Source organism: Gambusia affinis, linkage group LG09, assembly GCF_019740435.1.
Source record: "Gambusia affinis linkage group LG09, SWU_Gaff_1.0, whole genome shotgun sequence".
Classification (NCBI taxonomy): domain Eukaryota; kingdom Metazoa; phylum Chordata; class Actinopteri; order Cyprinodontiformes; family Poeciliidae; genus Gambusia; species Gambusia affinis.
This window is the reverse complement of record NC_057876.1, coordinates 15,240,820-15,267,764: the sequence shown is the minus strand read 5'-3', so window position 1 is coordinate 15,267,764 and position 26,945 is coordinate 15,240,820. Positions and strand designations below refer to the sequence as shown.

The following is a 26,945-nucleotide window of genomic DNA, read 5'->3' as shown; positions in this document are numbered from 1 at the left end:
AAGAAGCCATTATTCGTAGTGGATCTTACAAACATTGTGTTAAGCTTTACTTTCCATAAGCAAAGATATGGATGAACATAAAGCTTCATAAAATGTTATATCTTCTCTATTTGATCCGAACAAAGTGTTTTATGAGTTTTATGGAGGAAAATTGTTTCTCTGTGCTCAATGTTTTGTTGGTCAGCCTTTTTCTCTTCCTGCAATGAGAGACCTCTGTTGCATGTAATGAGCCATAAAACTATAACTTGTGTTATTCGTTGGATCATGTGTTAATTGTTAATGTGTTTCTCACAGCTTTTGTTCTAACTCTCAGAAACTATTTGAAGATAATAAAAATAAGGTTGTCCTTTTTTGCTTTGTGAATAAGACTGTCGCATATTTAAAATATAAGTGAGTTTCTCATCTCTGTGATACTTCATTCAAGTATCTGTGCTCGATTTGGTTTTCAGCATTGAGTGAAACAGCCTGAAACCCCTTTCCTGCCTCTTTACTCATTGATTACAACCTTATAAGATCCTCTGTCACTCCCTCTGGCCTCCCGCTGTTCCATCCTGTCTGCTTCTTCATCATAGTTAATCAGCTACAGTCAGTGGTTGAGCAGATTCTCGTTTCTGTGATGATTGGCTCCTCCTGATTGAAGGTGGAGCCTCCAGCGATGCATCATGCAAACGTACCAGCGCAGCAGGACGCATCCTCTCCGCCTCTCCCTCCCCTCCCTCTCTTTACCTCTCACTCTTCCTCTCACACATACGCCAGAGCTCAGACTGCAGCAGAGCGCAAAGCCAGCAAGGATTTTACCATTTATTTTTGGAAAGGCAGAGAGACATTTACCTGCTGAGGAGATCCTGCATGGAGGGTTGATTGAAGAGAATCTCACAAGCTGCTGAGTGTGTAGGTAAGAGTGTGTTTTAACTCATCTGTGTGTGTGTGTGTGTGTGTGTCCCTCCAAGTGAGTGGGTTCACCGCAGAAGCGGCAGCACTGCAGATACTTCGACTAAGAGCCCTGCTCTGCTCATCCCTCCCTCCCATCCCCCTCTCTCCTCTTCCTCATCCTCTCTTCTGTTTTTGATGAATCCACTGAGTTTACCCATTTCTGTCAGGTCTGTGATGTCTGAGTGTGTTTATGGGAGAATATTCGGAACAGCCACTGCAGGGTGGACTTGTGCTGGCTTTCCCTCACTGCACGAGTGATGCTGATGCTTTCAAATAATCCGCCTTCTGCAGGTTGACACCTGGTCTTCCGAAGCAGCTGCGAGGACTTTTGTAAGCCTCTCCATCTTTCCCAAAGTGACCTGCCAGCTTCCCATCACCTCTTCTGGTTAGGATGCTCCGCGGTGCGCCCCTGTGCTGAGGAGGCGTCGGCGGGCAGCAGCATGGACGCTGTGCTGGCCGGCATCCCCACCATCCCCTCCACCACCACCAATCTGCCACCACCACCACGCTGCCCAGCCGAGCCGGGGGCTCCCCCCATCCCCGCTGATGGGCGAAGACACTGACGCCACCCTGACGCTCAACCACCACGGCTTCCTCCCCGACCACAACTATGTGACTGAAGGTAAGAGGCAGACAGACGAGGTCGGGTGTGTTTACCCGGATTCACTGCGGGACACAACAAGCTTAGGGTGGATTCCTAATCTGTACGATCTGTCTGTGTTGATGTGTTCAGACAGAGCTGCAAATAGAAACTGTGTTTGCTGTGTTTTCCTCTCTTCCTTCACTCATCAGCTGTTTTACTAGTTTGGCTTCAGGGTTCCCACACGCTCTAGAAAAGCCTGGAATTTGATTTACAGTAAGTGCGTTCAGGGAGGAGAGGAAGAATAGTTTTAATTTTGATTTTCAGACAGTTTTTCCTCATGTCGTTGCCCAAAAATCCATCCTTCCTTAAATCCTTCTAGCTGTTGAAATGTCTACATAATTTCATAATAAGCATTTTTGTTTAAACTTTAACATTTCTCAGAAAAGAACTGAGAAATTTGAGTCTGGATAATTATGGGAGTTTGACCAGAGAATTGTGCTTGTATGCTTGGTTTGTGCCTTCATGCCTTCTGACCTTCTGTGTACAACACAGCTCTTTGCTACACCACAGGAAGCCATTGATCTGGTCTAAATCTAAACGAGTTTGTGTTTGACTCATATTGTGTCTGAGAGAGGACGAGAGAGACAGGGAGATCTTAATTTCCCACAAAAACATGCCAGAAACTTCAACTACTTTCTTGAATATGTATTAAGTCCGGTGTCACCTCTTGCAGTCTGTTGCTGCCCCACTCGAATTTAAAACAGGTGCATGTGTCAAACTGAATGCATATCAGATCTGTGCCAAGGGACTATTAAAAAATTCAGCAGCACTTACCACCCACTGAATTTCCCCACAGTCCTCTTTCTTACCATCACACTGGATCTCCTGTCTGTCCTTCCTCACCGGTCTGCTTCTTGCTGCTCATTGTTCACTGTGCTTCCCATAGCAGATTATCATTAAAGGGTCATGGCAGTGTTAGAAGCTTATTTATCATCCTCTTAGCGATCTAGGTAACCCATTTCAGCTGAAATAAATTGTTTCTACCCCTTAGAAAATTTATACAGTTTGTCACAACCACAAACTTACTTCATTGGGATTTTATGTGAGATATCAACACAAAGAGACACATAGCTGTAAAATGGATGAAAAATGACAAATGAAAATCTTGAAGGTGTGTTGTGCATTGTATATGGAGCATACCTGTTATGCTCCATATACATAATGCATATGCTATTATGTCTTAGTATTCTAGGCTGCATTCTGACAAGTACCGTTCAGTCTGCTTTAATTGAACTCTAGTCCGTTTGACTAGAAAGTTCAGTTTGTGTGTGAAGATGTGAATGCGCAATCTAACTCTAATGTGGACTTAAAACGTGAAATCTGGCATGTAAATACCTAGGTCTTGGTTCAATTAAGGTGAACTTTGGTGTGATTTGAAAGCATATGTGGATCCAAGCAGGCTGATAGCACGAAGCAGAATATAGGACAGGGCATTCTGGGTAAATATAACCAAAACAAATGTCAGAGTCTAGAGCTAGTGGGAGAAATGACTTATGGTCTGTTGCTAAAGACGAAAAAGAAATCCTATACCTGTTAAAATCTGACGCCACTCCATTTTTGTTTACATTTTGTGAAGAAGGAAGTTGTGCTTCTGTCTTCTTCAATGGTTTTCATGTTATTTTCTCCAGTAGTTCTTGGTGTGGCGCCCCTACTGTTGAAGGGGGTGCAGACCGGTTTTTCAATTAGTTTGTATTGTTTGACACAGTGCAGTGTGAAGGCCAACCACACCAGCTGAAAATGTAACAAATGTTGCAACTTTGGTTGCCAATCAAACCCAGTCTACAAGACTATGAGGTGTGAAAATACCCTCAGTACAAATCCGGCTGTTCAGTGAAGGCCTCAGTGGTTTGCTAGAGAAGATTAGTGAAGAACCAGCTTAATTTACCAAATACCACTGACAGGCCATGCATGAAGATGTGAAGAAGTTTAAAGAAGAAGGCTATCTTGAGGTTTGAACATCTTTCGAAGCTCTAGTCCATGGGTGTCAAACTCCAGTCCTCAAGGGTTCTGCAACTTTTAGATGTGCATCTGCTGCACCACACCTGAATGAAATAATTAGGTCATTAGCAAGATTCTGGAGAACTGATCTACACAAGGAGGAGGTAATTAAGCCATTTCATTCCAGTGTTTTGTACCTGTGGCTCATCTAAAAACTGCAGGACACCAGTCCTTGAGGGCTGGAGTTTGACACTTGTGCACTAGTCACTTAATATTAAAATGCAGAATATGGCTCACCTGTAAGCCTACCAAGACATGGCAGACAAGCTAAATTGACAGATATTAATCAGAGATCAACAAGCTGGACTATTTTAGAGAAGATTGAGTCAGGTTTTCTAACATTTGCCAAATTTGCAGCTTGCTTTGAAAGGTGGCCCTGCAGAGAACTTACTTGAGACACATATGTTACATAATGCATTATACGTTTCAGAAAACTATGCATATTTCTGGTTCCTATATCAGTGGTCCATCACATAAAAACCAAAAAAAAAAAAAAAATAAAAAAATAAAAAAAAAAATAAAAAAAGAAATTTTGTGGTTGTAACATGAAGAACTTTTTTTTTTTTAAATTCAAGAGGTTTGAATATATTCATAATCCTCTGTCTGTCCACCAAGTGTAGATACTGTAGGTTAGCCTGTTAGTTGTGTAAATGATTGTGTGTTCTGTGCAGTCAGGAGATATCTTTGTTTGTCCACAAGTGTGAAGGAGGTTCTTGCTTCCTCGAGCTGTACGTCTGCACATTTCTGGTATTTTTAGGCAGGTGCTCTGTAGTAAGAACTGAGCCTTATCACCCATCTATGATCGCCATAGAAACAGTCAGCGGTGATAAACATCCTGCTTTTCATGCTTGACCAGTATGACTGACAGGCCGTCTCCTCCCACCGATAATGGCAGTATTAATTATTCCACACATCGCAGGCACAGTCACAGACATTATTCACAGGGAATTGCTGATGAGCTCACTCTGAAGTGGACACACCGTGCCGTGGGTTGTTGTGGCAGATAATGTAGTAAGAGGCATAAATTACACGCTAAAAAGGAAATCGGTTTCATATTCCTGTTATTAGAGTACATATTTCCAATTAAAGAAAAAAAAAGGTTGCCCCTTCTTCTTAGACTCTCGTACTCCACCCCTCCTTCACCATTTATCCATGTTCACCTCTGTCCTCCTCCTTACTCCCCCCCCACTCTACCCCATCGATCCACCATCACAACCAGAAGCATTGTCCGACTCTAAAGTGGTGAGCCTGCTAAATAATTACCCAGCAGTGCTCTGACGGCTGCTCACACACAATATGCTTCTGGATGTGGTATCTGGAATCTGGTAGATTCAGAAAGACATATGGGATTTTACGGTTGAGAGTAACTCTTAAATATAAATCCTTTCTTAGACTTATTCATTTGTGTATTATTTGAGTAGATTAAGTGCATCCTTTGTTTGCTCAGGTTTTGTGTATATGGATGTATGTGTGTCTGTAAGTGTTTTATGTGTGTGCACATACTGTACGCACACGTAGGGATTCCCACCGCAGCTTTAACACCTACTGGGATGGATGGTTAGCATCCCTCTTTCCTGCTCTCCCTCTCCTCCTCCCTTCCAACCACCATCTCTCACTTTACTCCCCTCACATATTTTATTGCTTCCAAAATAAATCTCTCGGCTGTGTCCTCCCCCTCCAGATGGAGAAGCATTGTGTCCAAAAAACGGAGGAAGAAATAGCAATAAGATCCATATTTAGATGCTTTTGTGAAGGCATGTGGTAACTTAAAGTAAAAGATGAAAGAATATTTAAAACAGACACAAATACATCAGATGACATTTGTTCAGCTACATAAGTATCAAACATTAATACTCTTGAGAGAAGAAGTCCATTATTTTTTATTTAAAGAGGAATTACCGATTGACAGGTTTGTATTTCTCTTGGATGTAAACAAATTAATGTAGTCTGATCAGATTATGCTACAAATTAAATGCAGGAATATTAACATTTAAAATAACTGAACAGTTTTTCATAGTTAGTCCACTGCATTTATCTAGAGGTAATCAAAACAAGAACAGCTTAAATTACTTGTGTCCACTTCCTTTTGTTGGTCTTTTTGTGTACTATTTGAAACAAAAATGGATCAATCTAAAACATATTGGCAGATTTGTGGCCAATTCAGATTTCTCAAGAACTATAATATTAGAAGGTTTAAAAAAAAACGCATCAAAAATCTATTTTTCTAATTTTTTTCCCATTATCGTTTAGTAGCAGAAGAAACATGGTGCTGCGTCTGTGACCGAACATTTACTGTAAAACCTACTTTTAGTGTAATGGATACATGCTAATTTTAAGGTAACTTTAACATATTATGTTTGCAATTACCACAGCTAGCATGGCAAGCATTACTGAAAATGCAGTGTTCACGAGTATTCCAGAGAGAATATCAGTTAGAGTAGGGTAAGATTTAAAAGAGAAATGTACCAACATTTTGAAATCCAGCATTGATCTGCCATGATAGACAGGGCATGAAAAGTCTAAAGGACTTTACCGTCCTGTTACCTGACTAAACGTCAGACAGTCTCAACATATTGAACATCTATTTTCCTTATTAAAAGCTTGTTACATCTGTGTGACTTCTCTGACTTTATTTGAAACATCTGGCTGGTGCTCAAAATAAGTACCTTAGAGACTTCTTCCTTCATTAACAGCATCCACACTGAACAGCATAATTGTATCCTGATAATGCTAAGTCCTGGTGCATTCACTGACCTTTACTAATGAGAAGCTGACCAGTGGTGACAGTTGATTAAGATGGAGATTGACTGGCAGGTTTTCCGCCAATTAATGTTTACATCCATTGCTTCATGAGACACTAAACAGTAAATCTGTAAATATTTCTATTTTAGCGCTGTATTTTTCAGCAAGCATCTGTAGGTCATTATGCAGGTCAATAATGGTTTGATTTTAGGTTTTCTGGTTAGTTTATGTCAGACGGCCTTTTAGTGAGGAGTGAGGGAGTTGAATGATTTGCATTTCTACATGTTGTACTAAAGTGGTTCAAGAGCTAGAGGACTTACTTAGAGATGTCTTAATGTATGACTTGTGATATTGTTTATCTTGCTGTGTTAACCTTAAGCAGCAGAGTATTTTAAAAGTGTGCTTGCTAATAGATGTTAGCTATGAAATTAACAATATAAGGAAAAAGCAGCACCAGTAAGCACGCTGATATGATGGCTGAATAGATTTGTTTTGTTTCTAGGGACAAATAGTCGCAGGCTGCCACTTTCAACTGTTCCTGCAACAATAAGAAGCGGGATACTTCTTGTTCTTGACATGGACATGCAGAGCTGATTGTGAAAAACTGGATTTATTCTATTCTTGCCCATGTTTTTCAAATATTTTGAGGACAGACTCTTTAGTCATAAACAACAAGTTCAAAGAATCACAAGATATGAAACCTGTTTCATATCTTATTGCCTATTTCACCAAAAACGTTGAAGCAGGGATCCGTTCTGTCCATTTCTGTGTGATGTTTGAATGGACTGAGGCAACAGCGAGGCTTGAAGCCAGAAGTTGCTGTTCTACCTCTGAGATCTCAAGCAAGATACTGGCAGTGCCATGAATGTTTACCTGCTTGAAGGAAATGTGAGGTTAAGCTGAGAAGAGGGTGGGATTCATTGATGACAAATTGTCTAAATAGATAGATTAAAAAGATTGATTAAAATAGATTAAAAAGAGTTTAAATATCCTGCCTATGGTAGAAGAGTTTCTTGGTGTCTCCATTAAGTATAAATCCAGATTAGTTTGCATTTGCTCTCCTTCTCTAAGCAATTTATCACTTACTAAATCTCATTTGTAGGACCAAACAAGACAAAGACGGACTCTCTGTAGCGTATCTATCTCTGTTCATCTCCATATCTTTGTAACCTTCCTGTCCAACCCCGCCTGTGAGCATTTCATGTTGCATAGACATAATGTCATCATGAATACACTCCCTGTAGATTTTTCTTTTAGCGAGTACTCATGCCCAAATGTGGTGATGTAGTAACTCAGTCCCTACCCTTAACCCTGCCCGGCCCTTCTCCCTTCCTCACCCTCTGCCTCCCTTCCTCTCCTCCCTCCCCTGCCGTCCACCATTGCTCCTCTTACAGGGCTGCTCCTGGCTATAGCCTGAAGAGCTCCGCCCATCCTGTCCACCCCTCTCCACCCTGGAGTCCTCCCCCAGGATGTTGAGCCCCATCCAGGTGCTGTGCTCCGACATCACTACCCTTTCTCTGGAGCCCGAGCCGTTTGCCTCTTACACTGAAGGTCTGTTTTCTATCCTCTTCTTTCCCAAAGGTCCTATCTGTGTCACACATTTGCGCCACACACAACCCCAAAATGACACACGATAGACTTGAGTAGGTGTGCGTGTGTGTGTGTGTGTGTGTGAGAATGCAGTATCATGGGTGTGTGTGCATCAGACAGGTGGATTCTCATGTGAGTCTGATTGTTATAAATATCTCAAACATCCCTTTGTCTCAGTCTGTCTGCCTCATCCTTTATAGGTGGGTTTATTCTAGTAGGTGCAGATTTATTTTTGTCTCCGTCAGGCTGGCTCTGTGTGAATTACATCTACGTTTTCCAGATATCTTTAAATAGTTCAACCTCAGATGACATGCTGCCTTCTTCAAAGCTTAGTTGTCCTACTTCGACTTTTTTTTTTGTCAACTTGAAATAAAAATAGATCTGTTTATGTCTATGAATGCTAGTAAGGATGAGTTGATCTATGAATCTTTGAACACAAAAATATATTTAAAGTGTAGAAATCCACTCACATAAGGCTGCATCCTCTGTAACATTTCCATATCCTTTGCTTAAGAAATCCATAAATGCATTGACAGGATCAACAGATCTACTAAGGAACTACTGTTGCTTTTCTGCATCTGTATATATTTGCTGAAAATCACCTTCAGAACATAAAAATTGTGTTTAAGTTATATTTTTGCAGCCAAACAATAGCTGGAGCATCCAGCATGTTCTGAAGCTGATGCTGGTTTTATGATTCTAATTGTTTGAGTCTACAACCATTAGGCTCACACCAGCCCTGCTCCATTGTGCTGATGTGTGTTTGGAGAAACAGCAGAGTCCCTGCTGTGCTGGGCTTACACCCCTCCTCTGCACACATGTGCACCTTTAGCACAAACACAAGCACTATTTTTGATTTTTTTCTATTTTAGATAACTGCAGAACTGCAGGACAGGGATCAATTTAACATCTCCCTCCGGCGCTTCTTTCTCCTCCTCCTCCTCCTCCTCCTCTCCCTCCGTCTTGTTTATTTCTCTGCTGGGTAATTGTGCACATGCACACAGAAAATGTGGGGTGCTTGAGCTGCGGCATGCACCCACACCGTTTCCAGCACACATGCACATGCGTCTCCTGCTGAGTGGTGGCTTGTCACTGCTTTTAAGTGTGTGTTTTTGGCTCGGCTTTAATGGTCCGTGTTTACCCAGAACTGAGATTTCTATAATTGGAACATCTGCCCCCCCATCCTGCCCCTACAGAAACCTTAGGAGAAAGGATTTCCCCTCTCTGGGTTCTCACCACTTTCGTCTCTTGCAGATCTCTTCTCACATTGTAACAAAAAAGGGTTCAAACTAAAGATTTCTAGTTTCTTGTTACTTTAATTCATTTTGGTGCCTGCCTTGCAAAAAAACCCCAAAAACACACACACACAAAAAAAACATCGCAAACCCCCTTCCATAAAACACTCCAGATTGATTAAACTACCATAAAACTAAAGTTTATTTATCAAATTGTACAGCATTTTAGGAGTCTTAATTCTTTGTCGTGTCACAGCATTGAACTTCTACATATTTAAGTGAGATTTTATTTGACAAAATGGAAATTAAATAATGCCTTCTTTTCAAATGTTCTTACAAAATACAGTCGTAAAGCCATAGTTTGGATTTATATTTGTCCCTCTTTACACTGAAACTTCTAAATTAAATTCAATACAATTAACTAACATACTTCACTCATTTTCCTGCCAACACCGATTAGCTTCCCTTTCTCTGCCAAAAGAAAGAAAAACAAGAAACCCAACATAATGCTGCCACCAATATGTTTTACCCTGGAGATGGTAAGATGCTTTTCTGCCACAAAGTGTTAAAATTTGGTCTCATCTGACTATCAGATTCAAGAATAAAAGAAAATATTGAAAGGGGTGAGTTGCACTTCACATTCACACACTTCTTTGCTTTGGCTTATTCACAAAACAGGAGTGAATATGTTTGCAAAGCGCTTTGGTTTACACTTGATCAGCCTTCTTGGAATGATGACTTAGCTTTCTTTGAGCTTCAGCGACTGTTTCAAGACTTTAGAGCGAAACAGCTGATGTCTGATCAATGAGTAGCTACACCAAACCTTCCTGTAGGTTTACCAAGCTTTGATTGTAGAAAAATGTAAAGAAAGTTACTAAAAAACATCTTCAAATAATACCAGATATTCTAGGAAATTTATTGAGAAGTGCACAGCACTATAGATGTAAATTAGAATTTGTTTCCTGTTGTGTTTTTCAGTATGTTCTCATGTATTTGTGTAGGTAATTAAAGAAGATGTGCTGATTATAACTGAACTGCCTGCCCTCAAACGCTTTCCCCTCCTTTAGCGTATTTGGGTGTTTTTGTGTGTGACTGAGTCGTGTGTGTTGATATGCAGCGTGTAGGCTAGTGCACTTGCAGTCACCATGTGTTCCTTCAGCTTCTGTGGAGTGACAGATACTCAGGCCTGCCCACTAATGCTCAGACACTGCTTGTTGCGTACAAACATGGCTGACTTCCTACACCTCACAGCATAAAAAGGGAAGGGATCTCCGCTCTCAGGCCCCTTTAAACATGTTGTGTCTGATGCTGCACCTGTACCAGCATGTTCTTTTTTTAATCCTTAATTTTCTTGTAGATTTCTCCAAATGAGAAGATCAAAAGAGACAGATGGGTGTGAGGTGTGTGTGTGTGTGTGTGTGTGTGTGTGTGCGTGTGTGTGTGTGTTTGGAGAAGAGGTAAACAGGATCACAAAGATAAAGAGGGTGGAGTGTCTGCCCCATATTTTCTTCGGCTACATTGTGTGCTTCTCTGGTTTTTCTGAGCTCTCTTTCTCTTACAAAGAGCATTGAGAATGTGCTTTTCTGCCTGCCAGTGCACACTCAGGTGACCAGGCTTGTGCTTATTAGTGAGTCAGAGCCCATGCTTGCGCGCTGCTGTCCGTGTGCTCTGTCCCCTGGTGATAATTTAGCAGCATTTTGGAAAGCAGACAAACAGCAGTGCAATTATTTCACCATGCTGCGTCTTCCTGCAAGAATTAGATTGATGAATCCCTCTTCCTCCTTCATCACACTTCCATATACGGCAAGCCATCATGATTATTTCCACTGGTTGGATCGGCTCGTTACCGTGGCAACCCATACTCACCAGTGGAGGACCCCTCTTCCCTGTTTTTTTTTTTTCCTTTCCTTTTTTCTTTCCACCTCGATCCCAATGCCTTTTTTCCCTCTACCATCCTTTCTCTTCCACCCGCAGCATCACCACCACCACCACTACATACACAGTTGGATACAGTCAGGCGGCCAGGTGCCGGGGGGTAGGGATGAGAGAAGACAGAGTAAGAGAGATTTGAAACATTAAAAATACAATAATAAGATTGCCTGCTCAAAATCCATTGAAATACTGTAATAAAATGATGTAAAACATAGTAAAAAGGGGGGGAGAAAAAAATGACAACCAGTTACGGTCTGTGTGTTAAGATGAAGGTGAGTAATATTGTGTTGGTGTAGAGAGTGGAGATGAGTCCCTGCCTCCACTCATCATAAAATCTCTCCCTCTCCTCTCTCTCAAGGCCGTGACAAAACAGGCTTCAGCTCCGGCTCTCAGTGAATACGCTCTCCATGCTCTATTTTTATTGCAGACAAAGCCGGTGAGGATATGGCATTATCTATCAAAACTAACCTCTGTGGATTTCCTAAACTAACCTGACACAAGAGTTACAGCAGGTCTGCGTTTTTAGCACAAGAATAATGTTCTGACTTTCGCATTTTAGATCAGCATTACTTATGCAAATGACAAGTAAAATATTGAAAATAAAGTACAAATAAGTTAGTGAATATGAACTCCTTTTGGTAGAGAAGTTGTTAAAGGGGTAGGCAAAACTTTAAAATAAGGACATCAAATTTACACTGGACAAATTTATCCCTTTAACTGTCACCTCAAATACTGTCACGTGTAGGTCAATGGGTCAATCGGGGCACCAGCAGTTAAAGGGTTAAGGGCATCTTGTTGTAAACCTCAAATAAGATTTTACAAATAAACTGAAGCTGACTGGTTGTAATGCTATTGTGAGTAAATTGATAAAACTTAAAAATAGATTGTCACACAACAAATTAAGCACAAATGTACTGAATGCACTGAAAACAGATGAGAATAATGTTGCTCATAAAGAAAGATCACCCTAATGATAACCTCAAACCTATTTCATCATGAGCTTATATGCAAAAGGTAAAATAAATCAGATAATGCTAGTAGCCATGCCTAATATTAACAGACATTGTCCTGTGCAGTACATCAAATTGTGCGTGTTCAAACATTTCCAACATGCAATGCCTCTGTTAGATGATTAACAGAGCAAAACTTTAACTATTAATATGTCGTCATTTTGGTGTGAAACCTTCAAATGCATTGACATGAAGAAAACCAATCCATGAAAAACACTGGACATCTGTGTGTTTGTTTTTGTTTTTTTATGGTGATGATGATTGTAGTCATCACCCTGGTGATACTGGACTTTTTTTTTTTTTTTGTGCTTGCAAGTGTACAGATGACAGATTTAACACTTAACAGCTCAGCTATCATTTGTAAAAGGAGTGATTATCTGCTCATCTGTGATGAAGAATTTCATAATGAGATTATTGAACAAGAGAAACAGAACAAGAGAAACTACAGGAGTGAACAGACTACAATCACGTTGACTGTCTTCTCTAAGTTGATGCCTTAAGAGTCTATAGTCATAAATGTTGTATTTAATCTCTTGCTCAGAAACCCTTCAGTCCCGGTGCATTTCTCCATTTATTCTTACTTCAAAATAAATAGAGCCTGCTGGTCCCTGTAAGGCAGCCCACACCATGCTGTTCCCATGTACAAACTTTACGTTTGATGTTTTTGGAGAACCATTCTTCTTCCAAACATAGAAGAAGAATGGATGCTGTACAACACGTTCATGTTCAACCTCATCTTTCCAGACCAGTATTTCTCTGGGTTCTACAGATCTTCAGCCGCAAACATTAAACAAAGTTTAACATGCTATTTAGTGGGATTGAAGATATTACAGTTTAGTGCTTTACTTATTGTTTTCATAAGTAAAATGTTACCACCTATTCCAACGTCTTTCTGAAGCGCTCAGTGAGTGCATCTGGGCTCTTCAACAACTCTTTAGGTCATTGTTTTGACTCGTCTTTTAGAGATCTTTAAATGGTCACTTGGACTTGACTGCTTTGTGTTTGTCCTGGTGGGGATACTGTTGTAAACATAAAAAGCAGAAGCACGTTAAAAGACGATGCATTATATGTTCAGTAACTCAGTCACAATGCTGTGTAAATACTTGCACATTGAGGTATGTGCAGATTAGTTGTATCCATCTGACATGGCAGTGTCGTGTGTCACAGTCGATGACAGATAACATCTGATCACACAATGAACACCTATGTATGTGTGCTGGTTTTTGTCTGACTTTTAAAAATGTTTTCTTTTTCAATCAACAATGAAATATATTTTTGCTGAATTACATTTTATAGTTTAGATTTCTCTCCCTGTTTAGATTAGACAGGTGAATGCTGGTGTGTGGTCAGTTTTCTAATCCCTGTCCTCTTTATCTCTTTCCTTCTGTTTGTCCTCTCAAACTGTATCTCCTTCTTTGTTTTCCATCTTTGTTTCCTTGGCTTGTTTGCTCCAGCGGATATCATCTCCACTGTCGAGTTCAACCACACAGGAGAGCTCCTGGCCACAGGGGACAAAGGAGGCCGTGTGGTCATCTTTCAGAGGGAACCAGAGGTAGGAGCACACATTAATGCTTCGAGCAAATACAAAGGATTTTTGGACAACAGTAACAAATAAACCCTCTTCCTCTCCACCTGCCATATCGTCACATTTTCAAGGATAAAATCAGGTCTGGACATTAACTTTGCATATTCCCTTTGTTTTTTGTTTTTTTCCACAGAGCAAGTCTGAGCCATTTTCCCAGGGAGAGTACAATGTGTACAGCACCTTTCAGAGCCATGAGCCCGAATTCGACTACCTTAAAAGTCTGGAGATTGAGGAGAAGATCAATAAGATCCGATGGCTGCCTCAGCAGAACGCTGCTCACTTTCTCCTCTCCACCAATGGTGAGAGCAGAGAACAAACCACTGCACCTCCCACCCCAAAACAGCAGACACATCTTAAAGAAGCCAGGGCCAATTTTTAACGTTATGACGATATTAGGCTCTAATGCATCGGAGCAGAGATCCTGATATAAAAGTGAAGTACCGTCATTTCATAGTAGCAGGAAATGCGTACATGTCATAGAATTCAATAAGTTACCCCCTGTCGACAGTATAACCCGTAATATTGTGGACTTTGGTATTTTGTGAATGTGACAGAACAAATCTGGATTTGCACCAACAATCAAAATGTTTTTAACCCTTTAGAGATATGCTTAAATTGATTGATCAGTCAAGGAGAGACTGTGTTGGCTGCTGGAGCTCATTTATAGAATTTATGTGTCAAACATCGGTTTTCTCATCTTTATTTTAATGGATATATCTGATAATAAATGATGGAATGATGTTAGTAAACTAAACGTGAGAATGAGACATTCTATTGCATCTTATACAGCTTGGAGAAAATTGCTAGAACAAATTAAAATCCATTAAGACTGTACAAAATCATTTGTTTTGTCTTCATCTTACAGTTTTCTTAAAAGAATAGTGCAAAACTATTGCCCAGCATTAAAACTGAATATTTTAACAACCATAGCACATTTGATTTTATACAAGTCAACTAATAGCTAAATGTAGAAGTTACTAAGAGCTCTGGCCAATTAAACTGATGTGACTGATTCGGTTTTGTGCGAGCAGAACCTCAGATTTTTTTTTTTTAAGTTATCCAGTTTGCTACATGGAAACATGGTTTATTTTCTTTTAGAGGTGTAGCATCTGCACTGTTGGGATTTCAGACTTTTATGTGAGGAATTTATTTAGATATTTCTTCAGGGGGAGGCAGATTTTACTTTTGCTGGTGCTTCACAAAATGTAAACTGCATTAGCATCCCAAGCTTGTGTTGCTTGGCAGAGGAGTCTGGATTTATACTCTACATCCCAAGTTTATGGCTTTACGGTAAGATCTATAGGTTTACCCTGAGAGCCACATTATTGATTTCGTCTTGTATTATATTATTTATGATGGAGAGTAGGAAAAATGTAGGAGCTGCTTCAGCAGATTAGTGTTGAACCTTCGGAGAAGCTGTCTTTATTTCCAGTGTGCTGTTATGAAGTGATTTTGAACACCATGTCCGTGTTGTTTCTTTTGTCTTTTTTCAGGATTTTGCCAAAAATTATATGAAATTTATAAGACATATAGTTTTTATATCACCACTAGATCCAAAACCTTTTAATCCCTCAACACTTCTCACAACAAGATGCTGCTTGGCTCTGAAAATTTTCTTCAAACGAGTAGTAAACAAGCGGTGCTCCAGGTTGGTGGAGAGATTAACATTCTTTTATCAGGGAGCAGCTGCAGGCAAACACTCCCTTTATTTGACTAGGAGATTGAACAATGTGTTGCTGCTGCAGCTAATTATTAATAAAACAATGCAATAGGAAAGTTAGGTGACGGCACATTAATTATTTAATAAAACAGTTTGCAAAGGTCATCAGATGCTTTGTGTGTAAATACTAAAAATTGTCTTACCAAGGTATCTGGGTTGCCCCAAGAAGTTATCTTTTCATCACCTTGGATATTTTGCCCTTGTTATTGTTTTTACAAATCAACCACGATCAGCAAAAGTTAAACTTTTTGCCAAAAAAATATCAAAATCTTTAGTGTCAAAGTGTAAATTTCAACAAAATAACAAATAATAATATCTAACATAAAAAATTAAGTTCAATACAATTTATTTATGTAATGGCAATTCACACCATGTGTCATTTAGAGACACTTAAAATTGATCCTACTTATCAAACAATGCAGTTAAATTCAGGTTATAAATAAGTTTTATATTTAAGAAAATCCTGCAGGTTGCATCAAGTCACTCACTTGCAGCATTCACTCCTCTTGGACGAGCATTTGCCGACAGCAGACATGATTGTGTTTCTAGTGAGTGTCATATAAAAACACCTGTGTCTGGAAGATCCATTCACCGGTTAATCTTTATCTCTGGTTACCATTACGACCTGAAGACAAAAAACAACTCAAGCAAATCAGAGAGAAGGTTGCAGAAAGTTATAAGTCGGGAGATGGATACAAAAAAGTTTTTAAAGCTCTGCTTTTTGGTAACATTTTTGGTTAAAAAAGGTCAAATTAGGTGGCCAAGATTGATATGCAAAAGCTTTGATTGATCCTGTGGCTAGAAGTGTTTCAAATAGAAAAATCTGTTTTTGCTGTGTGGGATATTCTTACTTTTTTGTTATGGAGGGTCTTTGGGATAAGTGAGGGATCCTACTCCATCCTATTATACTGTGACATAATTACTCAGTATTATAAAAATGGCTGCAGGTAGGTGTCTGTGAGGCTGCAACAAGCTGCTCTCTGTCAGAGTAATAGGTTATATTGCTTAATATACTCAAATAAAGTGACTGCTATTTGTTTGTCTTTGTAAAAAGCTCATTATCTGCTTAGTCCTAACACCTACACATTTCCTTAGCTCAGCTCAAGAAGATCCTAGGAAAAGCAAAAGCAAAGTTAAAAAAAATCTAGGGAAATACCTCCAACATGTCTGGGTTTGCAGACCTCATGAAGAGATGATACGTTTTTAGAAATTCCCTTTATAATTTGCCTAATTGACCTGGTTTGTTTTCCAGATAAAACCATAAAGTTGTGGAAGGTGAGTGAAAGAGATAAACGACCAGAAGGATACAACCTGAAGGATGAAGAAGGTCGCATCAAGGATATCGCTACAGTCACCTCTTTGCAGGTATAAATACATCTTATCTTATCTTATCTTATCTTATCTTATCTTATCTTATCTTATCTTATCTTATCTTATCTTATCTTATCTTATCTTATCTTATCTTATCTTATCTTATCTTATCTTATCTTATCTTATCTTATCTTATCTTATCTCGCTGGTTGGTTGGCTGGAAAGTGAAACTGGGTCAGTAGATTCAGCTGTGCTTACATGTACAAAAGTGGGTCAGTAGCACAAGGTACACATGAGAGTGAGTTAATGGGGGAGGTGGAATCCTTTAACATGAGCAGCTGCTTCAGCCGAACATCTGCTCTTGATCTAAATTGTTTAAAGCGTTCGTGTTCATAGTAGGACTTAAATCAGTCTCAAACTGGTGGAGAACTAATTTTGATTTTTCTCTCATTTTTTTTTTTTTTTAGTTAACGGGTTGCAACATTAAATGTTAATATATTGTAGGGTTTTTTAAATGAAATATATCTGCTATATCTTGGCAGATTTTTTTTTTCTTTTCCTGTAAGCAGCCAGAAGGGACATAATGCTGCTCTGGCTTTTGTTTCCAGGTGCCGGTCTTGAAGCCGATGGACCTGATGGTGGAGGTGAGCCCCCGGCGGGTGTTTGCCAACGCCCACACGTACCACGTCAACTCCATCTCGGTCAATTCGGACTATGAGACCTACATGTCAGCGGACGACCTGAGGATCAACCTCTGGCATCTAGACATCACTGATCGCAGCTTCAGTATCTTTTCACTGTAACAATCGAGGCAATATAGACCCCAACTCTCTCACACACACAAATACATCAATAAAGCGTGTACTCGTTCTTGTATCATTTCAAATTCCTAATGGTGAACCCCACCCCTCCATCCACACACACATATAAGAACTTCCACTTTGCAAATCCCACTTTACTGTACAGATAAAAGCCCCCTGCTGTTGGGGGAGGGGCGTATTATTGCTGAGGAGTGAAACTATGCCCTAATGAATAATGCAGAAGCTGCATAAATATTCCAGCCCCTTTCTGGGTTCTAATCCAGGTCGGATTGCAAAGCATTCACATCCAGAACCCAGACAGGATTATATTAGTACAGTTTATCTGAATATGGAATTACTTTTCACTCAACAACTTCCCTGAGGATATCTGTTTATTAGCTTATTCAGTTGTGTATTTGAAGTCTGTGTTGGCTGTGTTTATATCATTCTAAGGCTTTGCAAATATTTTTTTTTTTTTGCGAATTAAAAAAATAGCTTAATTTAATCTCTAAGAACATTGATGGGTATTAGAGATAAGTTACTTTTGCAGGAGAAAGCAGTAAGTGATTTTCTGCCGTTTCCCTGAACAAAGGCCTCTTTCTATCAGACATTGTAGACATCAAACCAGCAAACATGGAGGATCTGACGGAGGTGATCACAGCTGCAGAGTTTCACCCCCTCCATTGTAACCTGTTTGTTTACAGCAGCAGCAAAGGCACCCTACGCCTCTGTGACATGAGAGAAGCAGCGCTGTGCGACAAGCACTCCAAATGTAAGCATTCCTGCTGAGACACAGTCAGAGGTTATTTTATTTATCTTTTTTCATTTTTTTTATTTTAACCGTGATGATTTTTAAAACTATGCTTTTGAGCTAGTAGTTTTTTTTTTGTTTGTTTTTTTTTTTTTTGGCATTTTGGTGAGAACATTTTAAGTGGTGGTTAATTGATTTCTTGACACTTCTAGAACATTTTATACAGTCAAGCAGGACTTAAAAGGCTTCATTTTGATTAAAGCCAGGCTAGAAAAGATGGTAGTCACATGTGGCTGCAGCGCATTAGCATGTGAGCTTTTAGTCCACTAATGTACTGAACTGACTGTCTAGAACACTAGCATCTTATTTAATTCATTGTTTTATTGCACTTTTGTAGTAGTTCATGTTATATATAAAACATGGACTACAAGAAAATCTAGTTAATCTTTGTGTTTAAGTTTAGAGTGTAGAAAATCTGTCAATAAGTTTCTGACAGCATATCAGCAGCATTCACTAAGTCTCATATAACATGTTGGTTATTTGGAATATGGGGCAGCATTTCATAAATCTCCCTCCACTAAGGGACACAAATCATTTGATGCTAGGTGCCTTTAATCTTTAATGCGGGGGCCCCAAGGTACCAAAGCTGCCTTTTTATTGCCCCTTTTCTTCCTGCTGAAATGCCTACCAATTGATTTACAGCTCTGACCATGAGTCAGTGATGCTAAGCTCCTTCGCAAACCATACTTATTTTGAAGCTACAGCTTTTATTTTAATTGGCAAAATCCTAAAAATAACTAAAATTTGCAGAGGCCTACACAGAGCAGTATTTCAAAACGGCACACTTAAAGAGTCTTTGCCTTACTGTCACCATAAAAACTCATCAGAGTCACCCTGTACCTCTATTATAAAGCTAAACAGCGGTGGTGTTCACCTTCTTCCTACTTTATCTCCCTCACTTTGTGCAGTGTTTGAGGAGCCCGAGGATCCCAGCGCTCGCTCCTTTTTCTCTGAGATTATCTCCTCCGTGTCTGATGTGAAGTTCAGCCACAGCGGCCGCTATCTGCTCACCAGAGACTACCTGACTGCAAAGGTGTGGGACCTCAACATGGAGAGCAAGCCCCTGGAGACATACCAGGTCTGTGTGACCACTGATATGTCACTGTATGTCTGCAGCACTCCAAGTAATCTACACAGATGAAGAAACCATCACAATGTAATCCAGACGCTGACTCATGTGCAACATGGTGGAATGAACATGCTTAAGGAAATATTTTTAGTTGGTCTATTTTGATAACACAAATTTCTAGAGGAATTAGTTGGATGTGTTGCTCAGGTTAAGTTTTGGTCTTTAATTTCTGAAGGTTTTAGAAGCCTCCTCTCTGCTCTTTGATATTCAGTTATTTTTTTACATTTTCAATCATTTGAAATTGGTTGACTAACCAAACCATTCTACTGGCAGAACTTTCGGAGAAATCAAATGAGAGTTTTCTTGGCCGTGTGTTTGGGATCTTTATGTCTTTCTGAAAAAAAAACCCCAACAACAACTCAAATCTGTTGCTCAGATTCTTATCAAGAGTGTCTCACTAAACTTCTCCTTCAACCCTTCCTTTCATCACACAAAGCACCATGTGCTGAACACTTCATAATGTTGTTTTTCAGACTTGACATTCAAAGAGTTTGATCTCATATAAGCAGAACATATTCTTGATATTCATTAGCTCCTCCAAACGTTCTGTTGCAGTATGGTTTTTCTTCAGCAGTGGAGTCGTGTGGTGAACAGTCTTTAATATACAGTATCAGCGGACTAGGCATTAAATGTGCATTGACTGTTTGCACAATGTATTTCTAAGTCTAATTTCAGCTGTGTTTAGCTTTTTGTACCTCTTACCACCTTCTTCACACTGATGTGTTTAATGCTTATTTTAAGCGCTCCATGTATATTAAAGAAACAGGCGTTTATGAGCCAACTTTTTCTGCAGATTTTCAGCCTAATTTGCTGGATTTTTGTTGTATTTTAGCAATTTTTCATTAACTCTTTAAATCACACCCCGTGTGTATTCTCCCTAGGCTCTGCAGGTTTACCGAAATTATAGAAACCCATATATGTCACAAATAGAGAAATCTTTTCCAACCCGAAAGGTTCAAACATTGTGACATACGTTCATCTTAACAATTCCCTGAAAACTGTTGATATTTGTTTTTATCACTAGAAATATTCCACATGGAAGTGTGAAATTTATAATAGGATATATTTAAAAATGCAGGGTCACATTTAGCGTTGCTCTATAAGGTTTTAGTTTTGCAAACAGGGCCACTAATACAGCAATAAATGTCTCCAATGTGCACACTCAGTCAAATTGAACCCTGAGCAGGGTTTGACCTATTTAAACATTCTGGTTTAAATATCGAGCTATGCTGACAGAGAGTCCAAAAGGTCTGGTTCTCTCGCACCATCTTATTTAGAGAAGTCTTATATGAACACTTTTATCATGTCTTTATACAATTCTTATTTGAAAAAGTCTGCAAACTTTTAGTTTACCACATCTTGTTTAAAACAATTGAAAAAAGCTATAAAACACCTGAACTCCAAGACCAAACTTCATGATAAAGTTTTCCTTATAAGTTTACTTTTAAGACATATTCACTAAAACTCATATTGTGTTTACTGTTTCTCTGCCGCTGGCTGACCAAAGCTGTGTTGCTGCCATTCAAAATAACAGTTTGAGAAATTCATTACGAGGAAGAAACCTTTCCTCACATGTGCACAGCCCTAACTAATGGCCACATCTTTCCACATAACCTTCCTGGAAAAATTCAACTGAATTTAGGCCAGAGTAAGCTTCCCGCTGATGTCAGCCCTAAAACTTTTCGGTAAATGTAGTTCACTGGATGTCAGGCGAAGATTAAAACAGCTTTGCGTTTTTATCAAATACCAAGTTGATAAAATAATCTCCTTTTCAAACAGTCATTTCTGATTCTTTACATAAAAAAGGTCTCACAAGTTTCTGTTTGTTCCGCTAAGTCTCTGTGAGCGTCCAGCGTTGCTGCGACGGGGGTTTAGGTGGACACGTCTGCCTGCAGGTTGGCCTGACGCGTGAGGGCCCCTGAGGCAGCCTTGAGTGGGAGGCAACGACGCGCTGGAGCTATTTATAGGCTGCAGAGCCTCCTCTCATAAAGTAAAGCGGGAAGGAGGGATACCTTACACAGTGGCTGACACCTAGATCTGCAATGCAGCACAGAGAGGGAGGGGGCAGAAAGGGAGAGCAAGGGGGAGAACCAGGGTGTGGGACTGGGAGGCAGACTGGGGACAGCGTGATGGAGAAGAGAAGAACGGGAAGGGTAAAGAAAAGGATGCAGGAGTAAGAAGAACGTGAATGATGTAGATATCTGTGTTGTAATTACTTCGACACGGAGCCTGAAGGCGCAATGACGGACAGACGGAGAAAAACAAGCAGCATGTGGGTCAGAGTTACTTTACCTTCAGCATTCATAGGCAGCACTTTCACAAATATCCAGTGATACTTCCATCTGAATTTTTGCTTTATTTCAAATTTCCACTTTTTGTAAAGCTGTAATCCAATCAAAATATTTATTTCTGGTGTTTATGATGATAGCGATCATTAATTAATTAAGATGTTTGTGAGAGAAAGTAGTCAGAGTAAACTAGGTTTTACTATAATTTTAAAAGATTTGAGTTAATGTTTTCACCTGGCCAGCCTTGCTGAAACAACAGTCTCCGCGTGTTCTCTTAGACATTGCAGATCCATTCTGTACGTTGAGTTTTCCAGAAGCTCCATGTTGATTGTGTTTCCACAGCAGACAGAGGCTGTAAAAATCTCAAGAGGAAAATACTTTTGTGAGGTACATGTTGTAAGGAAGGCCACAATTTTTGTTTCAGGTCCTTTGTTAATTACTTACAGAATGAACATTGCTGATCACCATATTGCTATCACATGTCTTTATATCACATGTCATGTACTTGTAGCAGAAACATAATTTGAGATATTTTTATGTTGAGAGAATTACATTTTCATTTCTTCTTTCTCAGTAAGTGAGGATTATAAAGATCTACGCTGCAATCAGTGTCATGTTTCAAATCTGATCTACCATGGATTATACAAAGCTCTGCAGAGTTCCCACAAAGTCAAAAAAAAAAAAAAGTCTAGGAAATGGTGGAATTTGATTTATGTACGTTCAAAGTGTATACAACGGAAAACGGCAGAACATTTTTATTTATCTGTCCCGTTGTCTAAATGCACCAGTGGGAACCTTTATAGGTCTTTTGGTTTTTGCTTATTATGCATATTGTGTATTTCATTTCTGACACTACGTGAAAGTCTTTGAGAGGAGAAAACAGAGAAACAAATCACACTAAATTTCTCTCATACATCAATGTAATGACCTAGCGCAAATAAAAAAAAAGCCAAAAAACGATATACTACAGTGGTTGTTTGGAAGAGATTGCTGTTTATAAGAGATTATGCAGACAGCAGAAAATAATCTCCAGTTCCAGCTGACATTGTCCCTTTTGACCCCGTGTAGAAAGGTCCGTTGGGAGAAACAAAAATGTCCCAAGAAGTGATGTACAAGCACAAAGCGACCTCAGCTTGACCGTTTATTGATTACAAGGCGACTGACTGCTGACTTTATGCAGAATGTGGAAGGTGAGGATGGGATGCACATCACAGCGGCTGCAGGTTGCAAAAACTTGCATCACCAAAAGACACAGTGCTGAACTGGAAAGATCGAATGGAGGCACGAGGGAAACAGCTAATAACTGTGTCTGAGTGAAGGTGTGATGAAACTGAATTGGTTTTTAGTGAACCGAGTTGCTATAGAAAAACTTTTTGAATTAAAATAAACTCTGATCCTAAGTATTGGTGAAGGATGGTATGAAGGGTTCTAGGACAGCTCCACCAAATTGCTCTTTTCTTAGATTCGGGTGTTTGTGCATGTCTGCTGTGAACCAGAACCTCTGAGTGACGCGGCCGTGTCCCACTGTAAAACTTTATTTCATGTCCGTGTTTTCCTCCAGGTACACGATTACCTCCGCAGCAAGTTGTGCTCCCTTTACGAGAACGACTGCATCTTCGACAAGTTTGAGTGTGCCTGGAACGGCTCGGACAGGTAAGTCAGGCAATGGCTTGGAATCTGTGCTTTGATGAACAAAAACGAATATTTAATTTGGAGAAATCCAATAATGGTCATCCAAATGGGTGACCGGTTTGATACCTGTGGTCAGGCTGAACGGCCATGTTTTAAGAGGTTTTGAGTTCAAGCCACAGATTTTTCTTGTTTGAGTGAGAGACTGAACACGGCATCTTGAGATGTTCAGCGCCTGATAATTGTTTTTGAAACTTCTTTGCAACTTTATATCTAACTTGTCTACTGTGAACTTTAGTCATCATGATGCTCTCATTAATGTTCTCTAACAAACCTCCGACACCTTCAATTTCACTCACGTAAAATCTTACTTATTATACATCCGGGATTTTATTCAGGGGTGTCAAAGGAGCTCGATGTGAAAAAAAGATGATGAATTTTCTGTTCTTGTTTTGTCCAGTGTGATTATGACCGGCGCCTACAACAACTTTTTCCGAATGTTTGACCGCCACACCAAGCGAGATGTGACCCTGGAGGCCTCGCGGGAGAGCAGCAAACCCAGAGCCGTCCTGAAGCCACGGAGGGTCTGCGCCGCCGGCGGGAAACGGCGGAAGGACGACATCAGCGTGGACAGCCTGGACTTCACCAAGAAGATCCTGCACACGGCCTGGCACCCCAACGAGAACATCATCGCCATCGCCGCCACCAACAACCTGTACATCTTCCAGGACAAACTCAACTCCGAGATGCACTGATGAAGGGTCGGCGGCGGCGGCGGGTCCAAACGAGTTTACAAGCAAACATGCAACTACGCTAGAATGTACATTATCAGACTCAAACGCTGGTCCACTGAACCCAGGAAGATGCCTACCGCACACAGTCAGAATGCATACACACATTCATCTCCTCCTTAGCCTCCCACAAGTGAACGGAGTCCAGTCAGGGATAAAAAAAGGAAACTGGCTGCATTACACAATGGGTTGTTATTGAAAATTGTCCAAACTGTGTTTATTTTTATTGTTATCCTGTGGATTGTGGTAAATGGTGTGGTAATCACCACAGCTTGGCTTCTGAGTGGGATCAGATCCCCTCTCAGGCTAGAAGAACGTTTACATTTCTTTGTCTTTTTTAACTCTTCAGGCTCTCTTGCTTTCTCCACCTCCTCTTCCTCACCTCTCTGTATTCGTGTGCTCAAGGAAAGCCTATTCTTATCCCCATTGCCCACTGTTTTGTGTAAAAAAAAAAAAAAAAAAAAATTGGGCCATTTATATAACTGTCTGTTTTTCATTCCAGATAAAGCTCTCTGTTTTTGTAACTTCTTGTCAAATGTCGACGACAAAAGGCAGATCTGGTGATTAAAATGACACAACATGTGAGATATGCAAAGATGAACCCCGTGACTTTCCCCTCATCCCAAACTGCACCAGACGCCTCTGCCTTCAAGAGGGGCGAACCATTCACAGTCCTGCAGACGTTAACAGACACAAACCCACTACAGACAGTGTGTTTAAGCAATGACTGTTTTCATTTTTAGCCAAAACACATCCAAACATATCAGTTTGTGTTTTTCGCTTCTGATCCAGGGCTGTTGTGTGTTCTGCTGCTGCTGCTGCTGCTTCAACACTCAATACATTAAACTCAGATAAAGCAAAAAAGTTTAAAAAAAATCATCATAATAAAAAAACAAAAAAACAAAAAAAAAACGGCGAAGAAATATTTGCAACAATCGAGCAAAAAGATGCTGCATGTTCAACAGATTTACTTTTTAAATCGTCTGTCTGACTGACTTGGCTGCCTTCTTTAAACATTTAAACCTAGCTGTAGAAAAGCTTCAGGGGAGCCTGGGGAGGGGGAGGGGGGCTCACAGCAGCAGGAGCCGCCATAGATGACCGTTGACCTCCTATTTGTGTCCTCGGATGCTGAAGCATGTTTACTCGAGTTCGGTTTGTACACGTCCATTCTGAATGAAGCCGTCCACAAATCAGTGTAAACTGAGAACTGAGAATAACGGGGAATGTTTCAGATTAAATGTTGTACCTTAAAATAATCAGAATAACAACAAAATAAAAAACTTCAGAGCGGCCTCAGTGGTGTCTGTATATAGCAGCTCTGTTTCTGACATGAGGTTTTGTTTCGTCTGTCGACCAACTGCGGACTTGGCTCCAAAGCTACAGCGGAGTGATGGTACTTTAATCTCTTCGGCCTTCCTCACTGATTACTTTTTTTTTTTGATGTGCAGAAGTTTTTATTTTTTAAAAGACGGGCGCTTCTTTGTTTGGAATATATGTCGGTCGTACTCCATGTCTTTATCAAATACAGTTGATTCACATATTTTTGTCTAAATATATGTTGACATGATTGTCAAATGGACAGTTATAAATATTGTTAATATCTTTCTTTGTTTCTTTCTCTTTTTTCAATAAAGGATTCAACAAAATTGCACCCAATGAGGACACAGTTGTAGTTTCTGTTGTAAACGTGTGGCTGGAAATCTTGCTCATTTACGCATACAGAAGCACCACCTAGTGGCTTTACGTCGTTATTACACTAATGGGAAAGAGGCGTGATAGACAAATCTTCCAAAAACTTGGAACATTACTGGATAATCGACCTCTTTCCCGGAAGCAATGCACATTAATATAATTTTTGAAATTTAAAAAAAAATCTTTTGTTGACATGTTTGCTTTTCTAAACACTTAATTAGTGGATATAAAAAGTTCACGGTGTTGAAATGAAGAATTGTGAGATGCAAAGTTAGAGAAAAATAGTTAAAAAACCTATTTACACATTTATTTTGACTTTGTGTATAATATCAACCGAAAAACAAACTGCTAGTGCAACTACGCAAATGTAATTACCCTGCAACAAACCTTTTTTATTAGATTTCAGCATTCTTGATTTCATACCAGCCATCAGTTATTGTGAATCTGATTAACTTAAAGTTAAGCTATTTACCAGGATTTTTTCCCTGACATTTGCAGTTTTTAACTTGCGTTGTAGTTTGCAGAAATCTAAAAATACCAAGGCGTTAGAACAAAAATGCAAAAAAGTCCACAGTATTATTTCTGTACCATGGCAAAGTGGAGAAATTAGTGAGAAATGTGGAACGACACAGCATTCTAAAACTGGATATTTGGGCAAAATAAAGGGAAAAACAAGATAAACCTTTTTTAGGAAGGTTTTCAAAAGATCAACAACAAGAGATCTCTAAAGGATCTGGAGAGACTTGAAGTAGCATTTCTTAAATCTCTGCATTCACTAACAATCTGTAGGACTAATGAATCTCCTGCTTCACGTCTGACTGAAATCCTCCAAAACCTGATGGAAGAATATAATATAATGTGACGATGAGCACACACAAAATGAAACACAGTGGTGGACGCATCATGCTTTGGGGCTACTTTTCTTCAGATAGAACTGGGTTTTCAGTAAAGGTAGATGAAAATACAAATAATCACATTTTCCTTCATTCCTTCAGGTGGTGGCTAAAAGGCTGAAGAGGACAGAGGATTTTATTTTTCAGAATCACCATCAGTCAGGCTTCAGGCAGTTTTGCGAAACAAGAAAGGGCAAATTTTGGTAAGTAAAG

General features: G+C 39.7%; 1 protein-coding gene across 2 annotated transcripts; it reads left to right on the top strand.

The window, feature by feature from the left end:
• Window positions 1-732: 732 nt before the first annotated feature.
• Window positions 733-25,797, top strand: LOC122836644 (serine/threonine-protein phosphatase 2A 55 kDa regulatory subunit B gamma isoform). 2 transcript variants are annotated; one of them, XM_044126359.1, is made up of 11 exons: window positions 733-891; window positions 1,225-1,555; window positions 7,711-7,867; window positions 13,538-13,635; window positions 13,802-13,967; window positions 16,641-16,753; window positions 17,308-17,485; window positions 18,107-18,271; window positions 19,219-19,388; window positions 23,289-23,380; window positions 23,817-25,797. In XM_044126359.1, the coding sequence occupies exons 3-11, from the start codon at window positions 7,786-7,788 to the stop codon at window positions 24,109-24,111; spliced, it is 1,359 nt and encodes a 452-aa protein (XP_043982294.1). In that variant the 5' UTR covers window positions 733-891; window positions 1,225-1,555; window positions 7,711-7,785; the 3' UTR covers window positions 24,112-25,797. The 2 variants fall into 2 exon arrangements, with proteins under 2 accessions (XP_043982294.1, XP_043982296.1); XM_044126361.1 differs by lacking the exon at window positions 7,711-7,867 and having other exon boundaries at window positions 733-895.
• Window positions 25,798-26,945: the final 1,148 nt, after the last annotated feature.